The sequence below is a fragment of the Amphiprion ocellaris genome, chromosome 14 (genome assembly GCF_022539595.1).
Source record: "Amphiprion ocellaris isolate individual 3 ecotype Okinawa chromosome 14, ASM2253959v1, whole genome shotgun sequence".
NCBI lineage: Eukaryota > Metazoa > Chordata > Actinopteri > Pomacentridae > Amphiprion > Amphiprion ocellaris.
The window spans coordinates 10,329,743-10,349,410 of NC_072779.1; the positions used below are offsets into that span (position 1 = coordinate 10,329,743).

The 19,668-nt window shown below is 39.7% G+C and overlaps 2 protein-coding genes across 2 annotated transcripts in view; one reads left to right on the plus strand and one right to left on the minus strand.

Moving 5' to 3' along the window:
- Positions 1-106: 106 nt before the first annotated feature.
- On the minus strand, positions 107-2,405 carry zar1l (zygote arrest 1-like). Its single transcript, XM_023298522.3, has 4 exons — positions 1,776-2,405; positions 899-991; positions 755-829; positions 107-547 (listed from the first exon to the last, which is right to left on the minus strand). Exons 1-4 carry the CDS (start codon positions 2,352-2,354, stop codon positions 404-406), a joined length of 891 nt encoding a protein of 296 aa, XP_023154290.1. The 5' UTR covers positions 2,355-2,405; the 3' UTR covers positions 107-403.
- Positions 2,406-4,263: 1,858 nt separating this feature from the next.
- The window catches only part of pds5b (PDS5 cohesin associated factor B), a 32,348-nt gene continuing 16,943 nt past the window's right edge, over positions 4,264-19,668 (plus strand). Inside the window, exons 1-8 of the mRNA XM_023298498.3 lie at positions 4,264-4,365; positions 12,399-12,526; positions 12,910-13,113; positions 13,562-13,648; positions 16,391-16,488; positions 17,431-17,557; positions 17,995-18,075; positions 18,719-18,859. Of these exons, the coding sequence (XP_023154266.1) occupies positions 12,419-12,526; positions 12,910-13,113; positions 13,562-13,648; positions 16,391-16,488; positions 17,431-17,557; positions 17,995-18,075; positions 18,719-18,859 (846 nt within the window). The 5' untranslated portion in view covers positions 4,264-4,365; positions 12,399-12,418. The remainder of the gene's footprint in view (positions 4,366-12,398; positions 12,527-12,909; positions 13,114-13,561; positions 13,649-16,390; positions 16,489-17,430; positions 17,558-17,994; positions 18,076-18,718; positions 18,860-19,668) is intronic.

Genomic DNA, 19,668 nt, shown 5'->3' on the forward strand with positions numbered 1-19,668 from the left:
AGCAGGAGTCAAACCAAACAGGTTTTTGCCAAGTTTCGAAATTCAAGATTTTAAATCAGACAGTACAAATTCGCTATGATGTTCAAGAATCTGAACTTGTTTCAGGTGCAGTGTACATTTCATAAACTTTATTTCTTTCTTTACAAAAATAGTTTTCATGTTTTGTCAAGCACCAGGTTGAATGGAAGGGGAAGGAGACAGCATTTTCAGAAGCCATCTCAAATAAACAAACTAAGGCAGAGATTCAACTTCTTGCAGGAGAATAATGACTCTTCGTCTGTTACTGGAGACAGCTTCCGTTGGTGATGTGTACTAGATGTTTGTTGACATTAGTGACGTGATCTCAAACCTTCGTGGCGAATGCAAGCAGATATATATGTGGCGATGGATGCGTCAGGGAAGCTCAGATGATGTATTTGAAGCTGTAGGTGGCATCGCAGGACAGCTTCATTCCTTTGCAGCGACAGCACAGGTCCTGACGGTGAGGCCTCTTCATGTTGATGTGCCTCTGCTTCTTCTCACAGCTACAGCAAGTCTGAGAGCAGCCCTGAGATACAGGAAAGGAGACGAGGCAGTAAATGGAGGAATGAAGTCAGAGGACGTTTGTGACCACGGCCGAGACTGAAGGCGCCTTATAGTTTAATTACACTGACAAAATCATGCACTTCTAACAGGTTTCAATCATCACACAACACATTCAACTCATACCAAACCTGAAAGATCACATTAAACTGGGATATTCCTGTAAATGTACCTTGCAGAGGATGGACTCCACCCTGTAGGGGTTAAACCCCACCTGACACTTCCGGCAGAGCTGCTTGTAGTACACCTGACAGGACAAAAATCACCAATTTAGTACTAGGAGTGCAGATGTGACTATATGTGGTAAACCACTTACCTTACTGGTTCCAGAGATGCACCATACATAAGCACTCTCCCACCGGATGTTACACTTTTTACAGTGGAAAAAGCCGTACCTCTGCTCGAGAAACTGAAACACATTTCAGAAGTAATTTGTGCACAATTGTGTTATGAGAAGCAGCAAATTACTATGTTGAACTGGATGAAAACTGTTATGCGTTAATAAAAGCAGACTTCAAACTTCCAAATTCAGCTTGGCAAAGTTGGCAAACTGCATTTTAACCGCTTTGATGCTGCCTTATATAATTAATTTAAATGAATCCAAGGAAGTCATACTGCACTATTATTTTCTACTTTAGGCATATTTTTGATCTGCTGTTATGTTTTGACCTAATTAAGCTGCAATTACGCATCTTTTTAATATTACATTAGGTCTATTAAAGGTTTTATACATAGCAAAATAGATAAATAGATACTTTATTAATCCTGAGGGAAATTCAAATATTCAGCAGCTTACATACAACAACAGAAAAAAAATTTCATTTCCTTGTAGTGATAAAAATACATCACCATTATCTAGGCCTTAAAGTTGGTCTCTGTATCACCTGATGCTGAAATTCTGCATGTCCTGAAGAATGTCCCTTTATACATGAAAATGTTCATTTTAAAGCTTGTTAGATTAGTGTAGTGTTTCTACATTGTCAGATTGTCTTAATAAAATTAAGTCGAGCTACACATAATGAATAGGGAGTTAAGTCTAAAGGGATTTTATGTGGACCTGGCAGTTTATTTTTGCACATCAAGCTTGTTAAATCAGCTTCTTAATTGCAAATTCTGATTATACATCAAATGTGGAAGTGTTTGAATGCACAGAAGGCGACTTATCTTTGGGGTTTCTTGACACAGTAACCGACCTGAAAGTTGGATCCCCTTGTAGATCGGTGAAGAGCTGCCTTGAAGTCCTTCACCTCCTCCTCCTCCTCGTCGCCGCTTCCCTCCGTCTCAGCATCAGACTCGGACTGCTTCGTGACTTCTTCGGCTTCTCCTTCGCTTCCACAGTCATCGCCGAGTTTCATCATGGAGATCCTGCGGTCGAACACCGGCGAGTAGATGGACACGGGTCTGAGGAAGCGCAGGTTGCTCACCGGCGGCGTGTTGAGCTGCGCCCTGCCGTCCGGTGTGCACAGCTCCGGGCTGTGGGGAGGCTTGGAGAAGGAAGCTGGACGTTCGTCGCAGAACAGCGTTTTGGGACCCAGAGAGCACTGCACGATTTTATCCACCTTTGCGTTCACCTGCACGCCGCACTCCTTGGTGTTGGCTCTCTTCAAACCGGGGCTCACTTGGGACAGGAGGGCCTTGCAGATTTCCAAATAGCTGAGGCCCTGCGGGGTCATGAAGTCTCTCTTGGCCCAGCTGCTGCCCGGAGCCGGTGGAGCGCACCCCGGGTTGCCGTACACACCGAAGGGTGGAAACGTGGACAGGAACCCCTCCATCCTGGAGCCATGAAACCAGCTCAACTTCTCCCTGCTGGGATTTATGCTGTTGGGTATTTGCAACACTGATTGATTGATTGATTGAGAGCAGGGGTGCGCAGGCTCTCACTGAACTGACAGAAATATTTTGAATTATCCAGGTAGGAAATGTTACAATCCATGGTTTTAATTCGGTGTTGTTGTAATAAACAGTCACAGATGCATAGATCTACCTTTTGTGGATCTTAAATAATTAGTGTTAAATAACCCAAGGTCTTAACTATTAAAATTCTGCATTTCTAATTTATTATTGCAATTTCACTTTACTGAATTTAGTTCAAAATTATTTACAAGACATTTATTGCAAAATGTGAGTCTGTTTGTTCAATTCTTCGGACCTAAAATTGTGTTAAATTCATATTGTAATCGGCTGCTTAAAAGAAACACAGATTTATCATTTTATTTATTTATTTTTAATACAGGAGTTTAATTTCCTTATTCAATGTATATCTTTATTGTCAGCATTTGACACTTTCTGGTGCATTTTTCACTTTGGTACATTTTTAATCGTAGTGTATTTCGCACTTTGTTGTGCATTTTGGGTCTTCATATTTTTTTTCTTATTTGTATTATGACGGTCAATTCCCTGTTACTGCGTCCTACTGTAACAAAAGAATCTCCCCTTCCAGATCAATAAATTATATCTATTCTATTCTATTCTGCTTTCTAGGAATGTCTGTCTTAAATTTTCTGCAGGAGGTGCTTCAGACTGGAAGGGTGCAAAAGTGAAATATTATATTGGAGCTCCCCCTATAGCTCATGTAAACCAGAGAGCTATCAGACATAGAAAGACAAAGCAAGCAGATTATTTATGAGGCATCTATTACTTTTACTTCCTTTGACGTTCTCTGAACCAGCTTGGCAAGATGATCTTTGTAGTAGATTAATATGGCGTTTTTTCAGTAAAATCCATAAAAGCAGAAAAAATAGACTTCTGGTATTAAAGTGGAGCAGATGTTCTAGCATTGAAAAAGTGGGATAAAGATATGATTTAATGTGTTAGCAGACAAAGGAGAAGGGAAAGTAAATGACTGTAGGGTGGGCTAAATTGTATTTGCATGAATAGTGACACTGACTTTATATAGTACCCTTTGATAGGCCTTTAAAAACATGAATAGCGCCATTTAACAGCAGTTAAATGGGTTGTAAATATAGTTTACACGGAAGAAACATGAATGTCAGCCTGATGAGAACATTATGATTATTGTGGCCCTGTCTTATTTATGGGATCATTTTGGCACAAAAAAAAAAAAAGAACTCATTTGAATCACGGGTTGTGGGTGCGTTCAGGTCCCGTTGGAAAACTGTCCTTTCCAATTTTAGCGCGACAGTACCGAAATGTACAAGGCATTAAAGATAACCATGAAAAGGGAACTAAATGGTGAGCCGAAATGTACTTGTGTAGCAGTCTGTAAAACACACAATTTCAGTGTCTGTTTAGTTGTCTATAGTTTAGCTTATGCACGTTGTCACATAAATTATTAAAATAGTTACTGAGGATATTTGCTCAAGAAACTGCATTGGGCTTAAAATAACAATACAAAAACATTTTATCGGACAGTTTTTTTTCAAAAATGCTCCTTTTTAATGCGAATAATATTAATTTTAGAACATTATACACGCGGAAGGATGCCTAATACCCTATAGCTAGCATAGTTAAGTAAATAACTATGCTAAATATGTTACTATTTAGCATAGCAAGTTAAGTAAATAACTTTTACTACATATGTTAAGATATTTAGTCACATAAAAGGTGAACTTGTAATCATTGACAATATATTTTACGACGGTACGAGCAGCACTTGAAGGGCCCAGCGGCCCTACATAGACTCGCTCTATAGGTGGCGCTGCGCACTCATCGATGGTTTGCACCCATGGGCTCCGGAGCTATGCATATTGGCGCCATTTTGGAGCAAGGAGGGGGAAGAGAGCTGCAGAGGAGGACACGATTTATCACAATTCACCGTAACAGGTAAGAAAATGCACGAATAAACTAAGTATTCCGATTGAAAAGCAGTAATATTTTCTGCCGCCGCTGCGAAACAAGGCGTAAATTGCGGGATGTCGCCGCGGAGAGCTCCGGTTTCCAGCGCTAAAAAGGCGGAGCGCAGCCCGCCTCGCTCGCCTGTGTTCTCGGCAGCCTTGTCCGATTCACGGCGCTGGTTGACCTGGTCCTGCGGCGCAAAATTGTTAGCTAGTAAAATACTAGCCCGTCCGCTTTCTTTCCTCAGTGTCCCGGCAGCAAGGAGGAAACGGCCATTCGACTCGGTTGTGTTATTGTTGTGGGGATAACGATATAACGGTAGTTAGCCGGGCTGTTTTGTTCGGTGCAGCGTTACTCTCTGTCCGCCCTCTGTCACTGAGATTGCTGCTGCTAACGTTAGCTCGGGCACGCTAAGGCAGCAAGCTAACGGCAGCTAGCTACATTAGCCACGGTCAACATTACAGCAACAAAGCAGTCTGGCTGTGGCACAGTCCCTGGCCTTGACATGCTGCTATACCATAACCGCTATTCACAAAGTGTCTGTTTCATAACTGTTACTCACTTACACCGTATTGTAGAAATAATCATTAACGCAACGCTTGTAGTATTCCGGCTGCTGTTCAAATTTATTGCGACTCACTGTTATGACTATTAAAATAAGGCGTGTTGTTATTTAATCGCAGGGGCATCCTCTTTTAGTGGAAATGATGTGTTTAGGTGTCGCCCGGCTGCATAGTTTATATCACTGGGCATATTTACTTTTTCAAAATTAAAAGTTTGCACACCTGGTCTGCATACTGTTAATAATATGACATTAATGTACCGTTAATTAGCAGCTTTAGAAACCACAAATAGTTGTTTATTAACCAGGACGCTGCGTTGTATTCTCCAGTGGCAGGACAGTCACCTTCAGGGTGCTGCAGTGCATTTGTTGTGACAGCTTTCAGCCAGTGATTTTTGAATGGTGTCACCATCAACATTGCGGATTGGTCAGCGGATCAGAGGATGTTAAAAAAAAAAAAAAAAAAAGCTCTGAAATATCGGATTATATGACCATGTAAGACGGATTTTGGGTTTTAGACACACTGTTTCATTGGGATTTTTTTTAACCATATAACAATCAGAATGTTCAAGACAACCCTCTCAAATGGCCAGAATGGAATTCAGTGTAATATTTTTTTGATGGCATTTGCAAATTAAACTGCAAATTAAACTGAGAATCAGCTTGTGCACGTATTTTCTTACTCATATATATGTGTGTGTGTGTGTGTGTGTGTGTGTGTGTGTGTGTGTGTGTGTGTGTGTGCGTGTGCGTGCATGTGCATTTGTGATAGGTTTTCTGCAAGACCACAAGGGCTCGTGTTTCATCAGGAGCCACTTTGCAGTAGGGTAGAATGAAATATGAAATGAAAGAAATCAAATTACACTTATTTTTGACCAATGTAACGGTTGTTGAATGAGTCACAAGTTTAGTTGAAATGAGAGATTTTACACTTCTCTTTCACTGAAACAAGTATAAGAAAACCAGTGTGATTTTTACTGCATCATGTACCAAAGAAGCATGTTTTCTTATGTCTAGAAGATAACGTTTGTAGAATGGGTCAGCTCTGGAGCACCAAATGCTTTATCTGTAATGGTATGCTGTGACAAATTTTTACCTAAAAATAAATAAAAATGCAGGTCCTGCAATTTGGGTATTGCACTTTTATCATGTCCCAGTTTTGATTTGTTGTAATAATTTTTGGGGAGTTAAAGTTTGATTTTGGTCATTTGTCTACTGTGTTGCTTCAGCGGTAAGTGATTGAAAACTGTGCACTATTATATTTGGTTCAAGTTTTGCTCTGCAGGGCCACATAGGCAGTCTTTGGGCTGGTTTTCTGTGATGGTTTGCTTGTGTTGAATGGACAAAGAGGTGCAATATTGTCTGCACTGCCTAGTACACTCAGACGTATGATTCAGCAGTGCTGCCTGTTTGTAGACGATATGGCTCCCCTTACAACATAGCTTCTTTGGAGGTTTGCCCTCAACTTTGTCTCGTTCTCATAACCTTTGCACTGATTTAAACCTTCCTTCGCTGCTTCATTGTTGTTTCGGGACAGTCTTCACTGACTTAGATGTGGCTGTGATCAGAAAATGTTGTCTAATCGGGGGGAAAACTAAACTCTTTGGACAGTGCTTCCCTGTTCAGCCAGTTTCCCTCATTTTGTGTTTGTGTGAGTGCCCATGTGGAGGTCATCGAGTTCACCCTTTGCAGCCAGCTGGTGTCCACTCTTCCCTCTGTTTGCTGACATTAACCCTCTTCCCAGCGATCACCCACAGGGTTAAAACCAAAGATGGCTCCGTCAAGGTTCAGATTAGGTTAAAATAATGTCTCTGAGCCTTCAGATTTCTACTGGCAGCTGTGTTAAAGGACTAAACTGCGGAAAGCAGAAGCAGCCATCACACGGTCAGCCAGAACACCATCAATGGGGGGATAAATGTGTTTAACTGTGATAAACCGGTAATGAGTTGAAAGTAGCCCCTGTTGAAGAGGTTGAGTGTAGGCTAAAGCTAGCCTCTTTGTGATTATTTACTGCTGCTTCTTCTGAAATGTTCCCTGGTGGATGCTACCCACACAGACTCTGATTGGCTGCCAGAGCTCTCTGTGTGTCAGTGTAGTGGAACGAGAGAGGGATGGACTCAGATTTGGCAGCAGCTGTGGGGTGGAGAAGAAGGTCAGAATCAAGCAATTTGGCAGACTGCCAGTGTCCAGTGTGTGTGTTTCTGGCTCTGCATGTGTGTGTTTTGTAAAAGCTCGAATACAGCTACAGAACATTGTTAGCTTGTGATTCATAGCTCTGTATTGCGGTCTGGCCTCTAAATCAAGCGCTTTTGTCAGACGGCAGACCCACTGACCCAGACTGCTTCACAGTCATCAGTTTTTCTTATGTGATAAAAGCAACATAAATTGAAGTCACAAACAGGGCAGTAGTTACAGAAGAGCATTAACAGTCCATTTATTTTATGCTTTTAATAACGGTATATTTGCGTTGTGTTTTGTTATTGTTGATGTTTTGAAATGTAGCCTAACCTCAAATGAGATATTGGAGCACGGCAAAGGCTGAAAACATACTTTTATGTCCAGTGCACAAAGATGCTGGTTCAGTCCACATTTAGTTGCTTAACAAGTGAAAGCAGTTAACATGGTAAACTAGGTGAAAAGGTGACAAAGTTTATTGCTGCCTAGTCTGGAAATTACTACAGATCAGACTTTGTCCAGTGTCTGTCGGGTTATTTGTCTGAACTTTCATCCATCTTATAATCTTTTGTTCAGAATGTGTCGGACACCACTTGTCGTATTTTGACCATACCAGGACAAGTCTTGTATTTCACTAATGCTTTCTGGCTGTTCAGAACATGCACTAATTGATATCTCTTTATGTTATACTACAGTTATAACACGAGTCAATATTATATATTTGCTGGTGATTGAAGAGGAAGACAACTGCTTTTATAAACAAGATGTAGATTTCTTTTTTTTTTAAATACGGAGGTGATATTCTTAAAGTAAAGTAATCCAAACTAAAAATGAATTAAAGCAATGTAGACTTGCAAATACCCAATATTTTTTTCAATCTCAACTAGTCTGTTATATGTTTGACGGTTCTGTCTTTAAAGTATAAGAATGTCTTTACAATGTTTAACCTTATCAATTAAATTTTGATCTATTTTGGCTCTTTTCAAAGTGTTTCTTTTTTAAAATAGTCAGCTTGTCTTAATTTGAAATAAGTCATCAACAGGAAATTAGCCATTGGGAAATTCCCTATCTTAAATCAGTGAGGGTTTGACATTTTTTGATTGAAAATGATCTCTTATTGGTGATTTGCTTATCACTGTAGTTGCCAATTAATTTTTGAATCTACTAATCCATTCAGTCAAATTATTACAGCACTAAAGTGAGATTTATGTTTGTGGGTTTCTTGACAGGACAGCATGTAAGACTTTTAACATATTCCTAATTTTTTCCCATTCTATTTGAGCTAATGGCTCTAAATCAAAATTTAAACTAGTGGTGTGAGAGGAATGACAACTTAAACAGTGTAAATTTAGTATAGTCTAGAAAGAACACCAAGGGCCATGAGCCTTTTTGTCTGTTTTGTTTTTAACCTTCAGTAGTAATATACCTACAGTAATATGCAGCATAACACAATTATCTGAGAAGAAATGCCTACATCTTAGCACACATTCAGTTCTTTTGGTCTGATACACCTTAATCAGCCTTGAAAAGTCAAACTAATTGTGCAGATTCAATCACATTGGTTTCATATCTTGCACGGGGAAGCCCTGAGTGTGACCTCATCAGTCAGCCTTTCTGCCAGCCAGGATTGGCGACAACTAGGTGTGTCATTGTCACGGAGGGCAGTCTGCAGTCATTCATTCTGATTATGAGCAGATGTTCCAATCTGCATCTCTCAACCTGACTGTCTTTTATTAGTTGTCTTTATTTAAATGCAACCATTGTAACTGTGCACTTTTGAGAAAATTGTTCTGATTGGCTGTCACAAAACAGTGGATGTAGCTGTTCATGTGTAAGAGTTGCAGTTCCCCTACAATCCCCATGGTTCAGCAGGAATGTGAATGCAGGTTAGCTGAAAAGTTTAACCGTACTATAGGTCATGCACAGTTTTACTGTCACTGTCAGTTGTTAAAGTAACTGGAATGACATCCAGAGAGCACAGTCCCCTGCCAACAGCAATGCCCTATCTTGCAGTTTTAAAGAAAGTCATCCTGATTGGCATCAGAACTAAATTGGTGATGCTGCATCCCTCGACCAGGTTTCATGAAATTCCATGGGATAGTTTTTGTGTAATCTTGGATACAGATAAACAAATGCCACTATAAATATGCATGGAGCATGTTGATAGCAGTTGACAGTGGCAGTCAGGGCAGTATTTGTCTCCCTCCTACTCTTTTTTTTAATCAGTAAAAAGATCCACTCCATGCTTCAAATGTTGCAATACAATCCAAATCATGAGATTTGTGATCCATTGCACCTCTACAGCCATCAGCCTTACTAATGGTTGTTGCCACCACTAATGCCCTACTGGAGATCAAGAGATTATTGGTCTCACCGATTATTAGATCTTTTATTCACCATAATTAAGGTTTTCAGTATTACTGATTCGGTGAGATCCCTGAAAATATAAATGTATTTTAAAATGCGCCACTTAATCTCTGATATAGCTGCCTCTGTCTTTAGTCCCACTCTGTGGTCTCGAGCAATGTCTCACTGACAGCACTATATGATTTGTTACATGTCCTTTGTATCAACAATGAAAGCTAAATTCTGAAAAGTTCTCTTTTGATTAAATTTGTAAAACACAAACTGCTTCAGTGTTTGAGTTTGTTTTTTTACTCCACCATGGAACGTGGCAAAGTTATGTGACAATCTGCGTTATTTTGTCTGTCTGTCCGTTCGTAACATTACTCAAAAACAGACGGAATTAGATGAAATTTTCAGGGAAGGTCAAAAATGACATAAAGACCAAGTGATTAGATTTTGGCAGTGATGCGGCTTATAGTCTGGATCCATGGATTTGTTAAGGATTTCCATATCGTCGCGAGATAGTGGCATGGCGTCACTGTAACTATGACTACAAGTGAACACTATGTCAGCTGCCTGCTGATGATCACATGATTGCAATCCTACTACCAGTCCACCACTGTGGACCATGAATTGTTTAAAGATTTCATCCATCGGAAGTCATACAACTGAGCAGCCTTGGCTGAGTACGGCACTCTCTGAGTGCTTTTATTGTTCTACATGTCGACACCATGATTTTCATTTTTTACTCCATATGGTACTGCATATTAGAAATATTGGTCATTGGCCTCTTGGTCAACCACAATTGGTACCAGTATTGGTACAAATAAAACTTGGGGCCAACCAGATAATGGCTTGTGCACACCTTCTGGACCACCCTGAGAATGCTGGTTTAATGAATGGAAATTCATGTCTTTCACATAACAGCCCCACTGAATGGTCAGTGTAGCCCCAGTTACTGAGGAGTTCTGTGTATGGGGTGTATAGCAGTATGCATGATCTTCAGTTTAGGTCTACTTATTATTGTGAAGTCTGTATTTCCCAATGAGAGGCATGGGGAAAAAATAGTTCCAGCCAATCCCATTTGGCAAAATGCAATAATGGCTGCTGATGGCTGTACACTGGGGGGCAGTCCCACGTAAATGCCCAAAACATTTGAGGCAGGCAGTGCTTAAGGCCTAAGTTAACCAATTTCTTGTCTATATCACATTGTGGTTTTTTTCATGTTAACACAATGTGGTTTCTTTTTATGACTTACAAAACCCTTGATGTACAACATAATCAGTCCCACTGGTTCAGTAACTTTTAGTCATCGGCCGTCTGGTTTCAGTGCTGATTTTGTGCGGGTTCTGGTGGCTTTTTATGACATGGATAATGACTACTTGACTTATAACAATGCAGGATTGTACATCACAATTCCCCAGAGCGAAGGGCAATGTCTCGGCTTGCTTTAGTTGCTGTTTGGACCAACAGACTTTCCAAAAATATTCAAGTTTGAATGACTCCTGGCTTCTACTAGTAAAATGTCTATTGCTTAACCCCAACTTGATCCCGATGTCATAATGCAGACATTTAGATTTTTATATCTCAGGAGAAGACTTCTCTTTCTGATGGTCTGTTTGAATTAGGAACAAAACAGCTGTCAAGTGGCATTACAGGGTGTTTCTTTTCACTCGCAGTCTTTGGCTGAGAAGAGGCATCGCTTTGCTGAGGGAACATTAACCAGTGAACAGACAAAATGTACATTTTAGCCAACTAATTATTATTTGCTTCAGCTAATTAGGGTTGGGTGATATGTTGAGCTGTTTATTTCAAGGTAGTTTTTGCCTCATAAATATTCTAGAATGACAACAACTTGCATGAAAAGATTGTTCTCAGTCAAGTGAAAGGTTGATGATAGCTGGTTACATGATCAGTTCTGAGTCATCGGCGTTCTGTAAACTGATGAGATTAGTCTGAAATTGGCTTGGAAAGAGACCAAAATATGAGACTGTTTGGGTTAATACCATTATTTTTGAGGCTATAACTCGGGTACATTGTCTTCAGCTATGCATTTCTTACACGTAATCTTCAAATATGTGGCTGTAAAACACCAGACTCTCTTCAGCAAGTTCCCCACTGTTACACTGAGAACTCCTGCGGATACACCTCAAATGAATGCATTATTCTGTTAAATGCTTCAGACATTTGATGACCTCCTACGATTAGGTATAAAATGAATATTTTGAAATATTACATGGCTTTCTCATCATGCAGGCTCTTGTATATTCATAAACTGTGAGTCAGGCGTTGGTTTTTCTGACAAATGGGATGTAGGTAAGCTGTAGGAGGAGAAATGAAGTCATATTCCAGGGTTGACACATTTGTGTGCTATTAATATTGTTAATGGACGAAAAGCAATGGCAAGGTGAGCCAGGTCAGTTTAGTAACTGTTGCCTAAGAGCTGCGTAAATTGCAGCTTGACCGGTCGTGGTCATGAACAGTACATGCATTTGAAAGTCAAAACACATTTTGTGTCATATGAATACCCTAAAATATGAATTGGGTATAATCTTTGCAATGCTGGTGGCTGTGGTAATGAAATGTGCAACACAATGGTAACAGCAGCTGGCAATGAAAAGTCAGTCATGCTCTCTGAATTCAACAATTTCATCCTGGACACAGCTTGTAGAAAGCTATTACTGTGCTGTGAATACGTCGCTGAATATTTCAGAGGTTGCTCTATTTCAGAGTTCTTTGGAAGCTTTCAAGTATTAAATAGATTTTCCTCAGGCTCCAGATGGTTAACATTGTTCTTTATCTTGCTTTTTTGGTGGTTGAGATTCGGCATGTTTTCAACATTTTTAGGTTTTCAGTCCTTTTCTGTGTTCTCTGTCACACCTACCTTGTTGCTCTCCTCTCGTTTGTTCTAAATCTTATTCTCTCTGTCTCTTTACAGGCAGTGAAGAGCTAAAGAGGATGGCTCACTCTAAAGCTCGAGCCGCAGACGGGAAGGTGACCTACCCCCCGGGGGTCAAGGAGATCTCTGACAAAATCTCCAAAGAGGAAATGGTCCGCAGGCTCAAGGTCAGTGTTGTACTCCCATTCTGCAGCAGCAATGTCCCCTTTGTTTACTCTGGTTGCATAGATTTGGGATGGATTGTCAGGATTCTCAATATCACATTGTCACACTGCTGCAAACATACAGACACGATCTTGTTAGATATTGGTAATTATAACTAGAAAGAAATATTGACATTTATGTTAAGATATTAATTTATTTGTTGGTCAGTTGCATATTGCTCTTTAATTATGAATTATTACTGTGACATTGTTGAAGGATTTGTCATTTTAGGCTGCTTTTTAGCTTTGCATAGTGCACCTGAACAAATTGATGGCTACAACATTGCTTTGGATTGACCACTGTCTGACCCGATCCTCCCATTCAATATACCATGCTCCTTTTCCAGATGGTCGTGAAGACCTTCATGGACATGGACCAGGACTCTGAGGAGGAGAAGGAGCTGTACCTGAACCTGGCCCTCCACCTGGCCTCAGACTTCTTTCTCAAACACCCAGACAAGGACGTGCGTCTGCTGGTTGCCTGCTGTCTGGCAGATATATTCAGGATTTATGCTCCAGAAGCACCCTACACCTCCCCAGATAAACTCAAGGTATAGGCACAGAGATTGTGTTCGGTCACATGAAACCAAATACTGCAAAGTGACATCGCTCTGCTCTATCAGAATTGCTTTTTTAATTACATAACCCTGCTGCATCTTCTCTGGAGTATTCTCGTTATGCTAACTGACAAATTTGTCATCATTGCCAAGCGTGCTTGAAATTTGTGCAGCACTTGGCTAGAGACATGATGTGGCTCCCACCTTAATAAAGCTTCTCAACACAAGCTCAAACAATTCAGCAACAAGTCTTATATGCATCATTTTGGTGTTTTAATCTTTATAGTCAATTTTTTGGTGTTTTACAGAGATATATCCTTCGTTGAACCCTTTTAATATTTTTGGCTGAAAACATTTCTGTTTGTATTGTAAATTCAGTTGTGTTTTGCTAATAACCACAGATGTGTACATGAAGTATCCATTGTGCCTTTCTTGTCTCTAGGACATTTTCATGTTCATCACAAGACAGCTTAAAGGACTAGAGGACACGAAAAGTGCGCAATTCAACAGATACTTCTACCTGCTGGAGGTATGTGACTGTATGGATCAGTGGAAGGGTTTGAGTTTGGTTACAGTGTATTGAATTTAAATCCAGTACTTGAATCTGTTAATTGAGTCTGAATCCTTTAGAACCCCCAGTTGTGTCTAACTGAATCTGGCTTTAAATACTTAACCGTCAACCCTTGTGCAGAATTTTCATTGTAGCTTTTTACAAAGTTGGTGGTAATCGGTGATAGCTGGTGTGAGCTACAGTCAGTGAAGTTGTAAGTGAAAGACTTGTACCAGATGTTTCCTACATTGCATATACAAAGAGAGATTTATTATTGTTGGAACTTAACAAATGGGTATTTTGCCAACCAGGAACCAGCTATTGGAATCCAACCTCGATCAGTGACTCTGTTCATATATATACAGAGTTCACGTCCTTAACCGGAGGAGTGTTTCATAAAGAAGGCTCAAAAAATAGGGCTTCTTGTGATGAGGACATTGGGTTTATAATGTAGCAGTAAAGAGAAACTTTTTGGGAGACCTTTTGACTGATTGCTTGCAACACTAGCTGCACGTCTTTTCTTATTAAAATGTGTTTCACTACACTTGGAAGTTTGTGCTGAATGAAACTCATCTTCTGAAAAACGTTCTCTATGCTCGCGTGAAATTAGCAACTGTAATGCAGTAACGTCACAACTAGTTCAGCCAGACGTGGTCCAATATGCAGCTTCGACAAATCTTCTATGGACACCTGAAGTCTTCAGTGCAAATAAACTAAGAATATAATTTTCAGTGAGTAGGAAACATCTTGTTTCCAGAAGTAAACTTTATTAATAGATATTGCTATATTTGAGTGTTCATAGATTGGAAATAATGGAGAAGGAGTATATTGATTATTTATAAGGCAAATTATATGGAAAATTTAATTTTATTCTTGAAAAGTATCAAATACACATTAATAATCCATGCAGAGTAGTTTTATGTATCTTAAAACATGCCTGTAGGGACTCTTTAAGCACAAGATAGAGCTAAATTTAAAATGTTATTGATAGGTTTCCGTGGTAACTGAAAGTGAATACTTCTTAAGCCACCACAAAAGTGTTAGATCTTTCTATAATTCACCTCCAAATGATGGCATCTGGTTTTGTTGTAGAAAAAAATATCAGAGGTAATCATCTATATATAGGTCGGGAAAGGAACGCAGTGGGGTTTTTTGTGCTTTTTTGCTGGTTGAATGATATTTTATTTAACAGTTTATAAATGGCAACAGGGATTCTTACAAGGTCAGTGTGAACAACTTAACCTATGCAGGACTTATACTTGTTTATGGCCTCTTGACCTAATGGTTCATTCAGTGTATATTGGCATTGCTGGATGTTTCATGTTACTGAATTTTTAATCTTCATAGCATTTGACCTCTGGTCTCTGAATACAATTACCAATGGATGTGTGTGACTGTACTGTATTAAATAACTAATGTGGAAGACACATGTAGAAAAGGAAGCAGCCATGAGAGACTGACATGCACTCTCTTGCTGTGCAACTGAACCTAAAGGAAGCGAGGTTTTATCTGCAGCAATCTGTGTGTTCTCTTTTTTTAATCTCCTTGTGAGTCTGAACCCAGAAGGAGATAAAACTTTAACCCCAAGCCAAAATGAATGATAAAAATGTTTTGTCTTCAGAAAATGATTAGCATAAATCCCACAATATTTTTAGGAAGCTTATATCCTAGTATCTTGGTGTTCTTCATGAATGTTTTAGCTTGCTTTTCAGTCTTCCTCCTTGTGTGTTCGATTTCCTTTCAGTGCTTTTAATTTATTTATTAGGAGTTTTCACCAAGAAGCTATTTCCTGATGAAATCAAAGAACAAATTGGCTCTAATTGAAAGTCAGCGTCTTTTGTTTGCAAGTTGATGATTAGAAAGGTTGTGATTAAAAAGCCTGTTTTATAAACATGGCATAAATGGACAGTCTGAAGCAACTGTGAGATGAAGTGAATCTTGCAGCGGGAATGATTTGAATTGCTTTTCACTATACACAACAACCGCCAAGTCTTAATTACTCGCTACAGTATAGGGTATATAATATGATTTTTTAAAAAATTTAACTTTGAACAGAACCAGTTTGACAAATGTCAAAGAACTGACATTGTAATGAATGCAAACAGCTCATTCACCTTTTATTTTGTTTAAAACAGCTATAATCACTATTTTCTAAAATGGCAATGTATCAAATGATAACATGTACAGGGAGCGTTTTTATGGATAGTGATGAACCTACAGAGAATCATCAGGGCTTTATAGTTCTCTGCTCATTGTTTAGCTGTCCTGCTTGCAACTTCACTGTTTTGGTTCATTGTCACTCATCTCATAGTGTTGTTTTTGGTTGCAGCAGGCAGCTGTCACCAGTGGAAAATTCATAAAAGCCCACTGTACGCTAAATGCTCAGCACCCAAATGCAGTTTGACATTTGCTGGTAAACATAGTGCAGTATTTAACAGCTAAAGAACCAGATAATTCCATCAGGGGTTTGGTAGAAACCAAAAGCCTAGCTAAAAGCAAAGCTGTGTGTTTAAATAGGCAACAACTTCACCATATCATCTGTAAAGGTGGTGATACATCGGCATTTCTACAGCCCCGAAGTGGCCAGAAATATCTGTTGTCAACGTTACTATGTTATTGTCCTTCACTCCTATTACCGCATCCATCAATCACCTTCGTTATTTACATCTGCATTGTAAATTTCATTGCCACTAACCTTCTGCCTCCTCTCCTCTTGTTCAGAACATAGCATGGGTGAAGTCCTACAATATTTGCTTCGAGCTTGAAGACAGCAATGAGATATTCACCCAGCTTTACAGAACACTCTTCCAGGTCATCAAGTAAGTCCTTTTCTCAGAACCCACCTCCATGTTCATCGCAGTGTATTATGGATGTATGTGTGCCTAGATTTTATTTTCTACACATCCTCCCTTTGGTTTTTGGGCTGCGGCAGTCCTTAATGACAGAGCTGAGCTGCTGTGACTAACACCTCAATCTGTCTTTGCTGCTACAGCATGAAACGGCACAGTAGCAGTCTGGTTGTTTCACTTTGATTGCCCTCTCTCCTCTCCTCTCTTTTTTTTCCCTCTTCACCCCCCTACTCTCAATTTCACTCTGCTGAACACAACCTTGAGGGCTGAATTCTGCAGTACAGAATCTGGCTCTATGCCATTTGGGGGGGGGGAAATTGTGGTTGTGTGTGTCAAGGTTGTGCCAACACAATGCTTTTCTAAATACATAGCAAGAATGTAAAGAACTCTGCTTTCCATTTGAAATATTTGTAGTGAGCCAGAAAGTGTAGGTGATGCAGGCCGTTGGTGTGCGTGTGTTTGTGTATTTGTGTAAGTGACATTGCCAGTGAATGGGAGGTAATGAGAGCAGTAATGCCTGGTAGCGTTGACATCAGTCGCTGAGATACAAATCTAGGTAATAAGCTTTGCCTCCCGCTGTAATGCGTATCATTATGAGCAAGTACACCCACTCCGTGTGAACGGTGCATCTTCACACTCCCATGAACTCTTTGTATGAGGCCAGTTTCTTTCCAGAATGAGAGATTCAGCAAGTGGAAAAACATAAATGCTTACAAAATGCGTGCTGCCATCAAGTAAATCTCAGTCATGGTGCATTAAAAGTGTCAGATTCTTGTGCCAAACGGGTGAAATATTTGACATTTCAAACTAAAGCCAGTCAGCGTAACAGGCTGCCTCAATACCGGTGTTGAATATTATTAAACTTCTACAAAACTCCTTGATCATTGACCCTTTTGTGCCTCATTTCTGTAGCAACGGCCACAACCAGAAAGTGCACATGCATATGGTGGACCTGATGAGCTCCATCATCTGTGAGGGAGACACTGTTTCGCAGGAGCTGTTGGACACTGTACTGGTCAACCTGGTGCCAGCACACAAGGTATGTACACAACGTGCAGATGAATGTGCACTTAACTGGCACAATCACACAAAAAGTAGCGCTCTGTCTGTGTGTTCAACTCAGTGAATGAGCGACAAATTATCAAATCCTTTGAATACATTTATCACCATGAAAGATGGTCCAAGTACTAAATGCTCAGTAATGGACCTAAAGCCTGACATGAGTTGATTTAGTCAATAGAAGGAGACCAATATAATTTTCTATACTGTGTAATTCAGTGAGACACCTGCAGGTGAGAAGTGGTAAAGCAGCGTCTGCATTTGTGGACATCTGTGCCTGCTGCAAGTGTCCTAGTGAGATCCATCAGAGTGAAAAACAAAAAATGATGGACTAAATCCTTATTTTATGCATGATATGGAGTCTGAATATTTTATTTATTTGCGGTTTAATTCACCATTTGTTTTCTGTCTGTGTAGAATTTGAACAAACAAGCGTACGACCTGGCCAAAGCTCTGCTGAAGAGGACTGCCCAGGCGATTGAACCTTACATCACCAATGTAAGATTGAGTCTGACACTGTTTGTAGTCTGTGTTCACACGTCATCATTTCTACAATGCAAACAGAAAGAGAAACCCTTTCATGTTTCCACATTTTGTAATGTTTCAGACTCATCGTCATATAAATTAAATTCATTATTTATTTTTTATGCAAATGGTTATTTTCAGTTTTGTTATTTCCAACTTAACTATTTAGATGCTTTGTTATAAAAGTTGCGGTTGTTCAGTGGCCCCTGAGATGCTTCTGCAACATAGAGTCCACCTCTGGCTAATTGAATTCATTGCAGGTCAGACAAAGTTCAGCACAATTTCAGGGTCCAAATAAATAATCACTTCTCTTTCAAAGCATTCTCTTCAAAAACAACATTTCCATCCAAAAGAAAAGAAATGACCGACCTTTGACTTCACTTCACCAGTAACCTTTGAGGAAGAGCAAGAAATTAGAGAAATTTTCATTGAGATCAGTAAATATCTTTGAGGTCGTTGTTGCCATTCATTACTTTCTCCTGCCTTCTAAAAGGCTTTTTCATCTGTTTGTGCATCTGAGAAAGCAGCCACACGTCACAAAAATAAGTTTGAGGTGGCAGATGATCTCAGGTTTTATCCAGAACCTTTCTTTATCTCTCTCTTTCATCTTTAACAGTTCTTCAACCAGGTGCTGATGCTTGGAAAGACCTCAGTCAGCGATCTGTCTGAGCACGTTTTTGACCTCATCTTGGAGCTTTACAACATAGACAGCCACCTGCTGCTCTCAGTGTTGCCGCAGCTGGAGTTTAAACTCAAGGTACAGACACAGTCACTGTTTTACTTAAACATTTAGGCAGCAAACTTCTGAGTGTTGCTTCAGATGTAATACTTAAAGCTGTTTTTATGCTAAGTGTGCCTAAATGGAGCATTTAGGGTCATATAATTGTAATGTTTTAATGTTCAAAACACATTACTGTAATTTATTAGGATATTTGCCAGTATGGCAGTTGTTTTTTAATGAGATATTTTTGTATAATATGTGTTGGTAGGAGTTGTAGATGCCGCAGCAGTGCTTATGTAAACATTGGTATTATTAGCTTGTCTTCACTCCAGAATGAAAGCTTGAATTCTCAGACCCATTACCCACAGAATTGCACATATTCACCTTCTCTGCAGGTTTGTTGATTCATATTAGAAAGATAAAGCAGTCAGCCAGTCAGCATAATGTAGCCTCTGCAGTGTCTCATAAAGGCATCGTGCTGATGGATAACGCTCATTAACTGTTCAGAGGGAGTGTAGATCACTGCTGTCTCCTCAAAATAATAGCTGCGATAAAATCTCTCCACCACACAGACTACACGCTCACTCCCTGTCTCTCTCATGCTCACTCATTCTTTCTCTCACCCTCACTCTTTTCATCTTTATCTCTCCTTCTTTCTTTTCTCTCCCTGCTGCTTTTTCTTCTTTCGTCCTCGGTTCTTTCTTTCTTCCTGCCTCATTTTCCTTTGTCTCTGCCGTTTCTTCTTTTCCCTGGCTCATTCTAAACCAAGATTGATACCAATGAAGCCACTGCCATTGTGTGTTATGAAAATGGTAATGTTTCCAATGCAGTTAATGTAAATGACT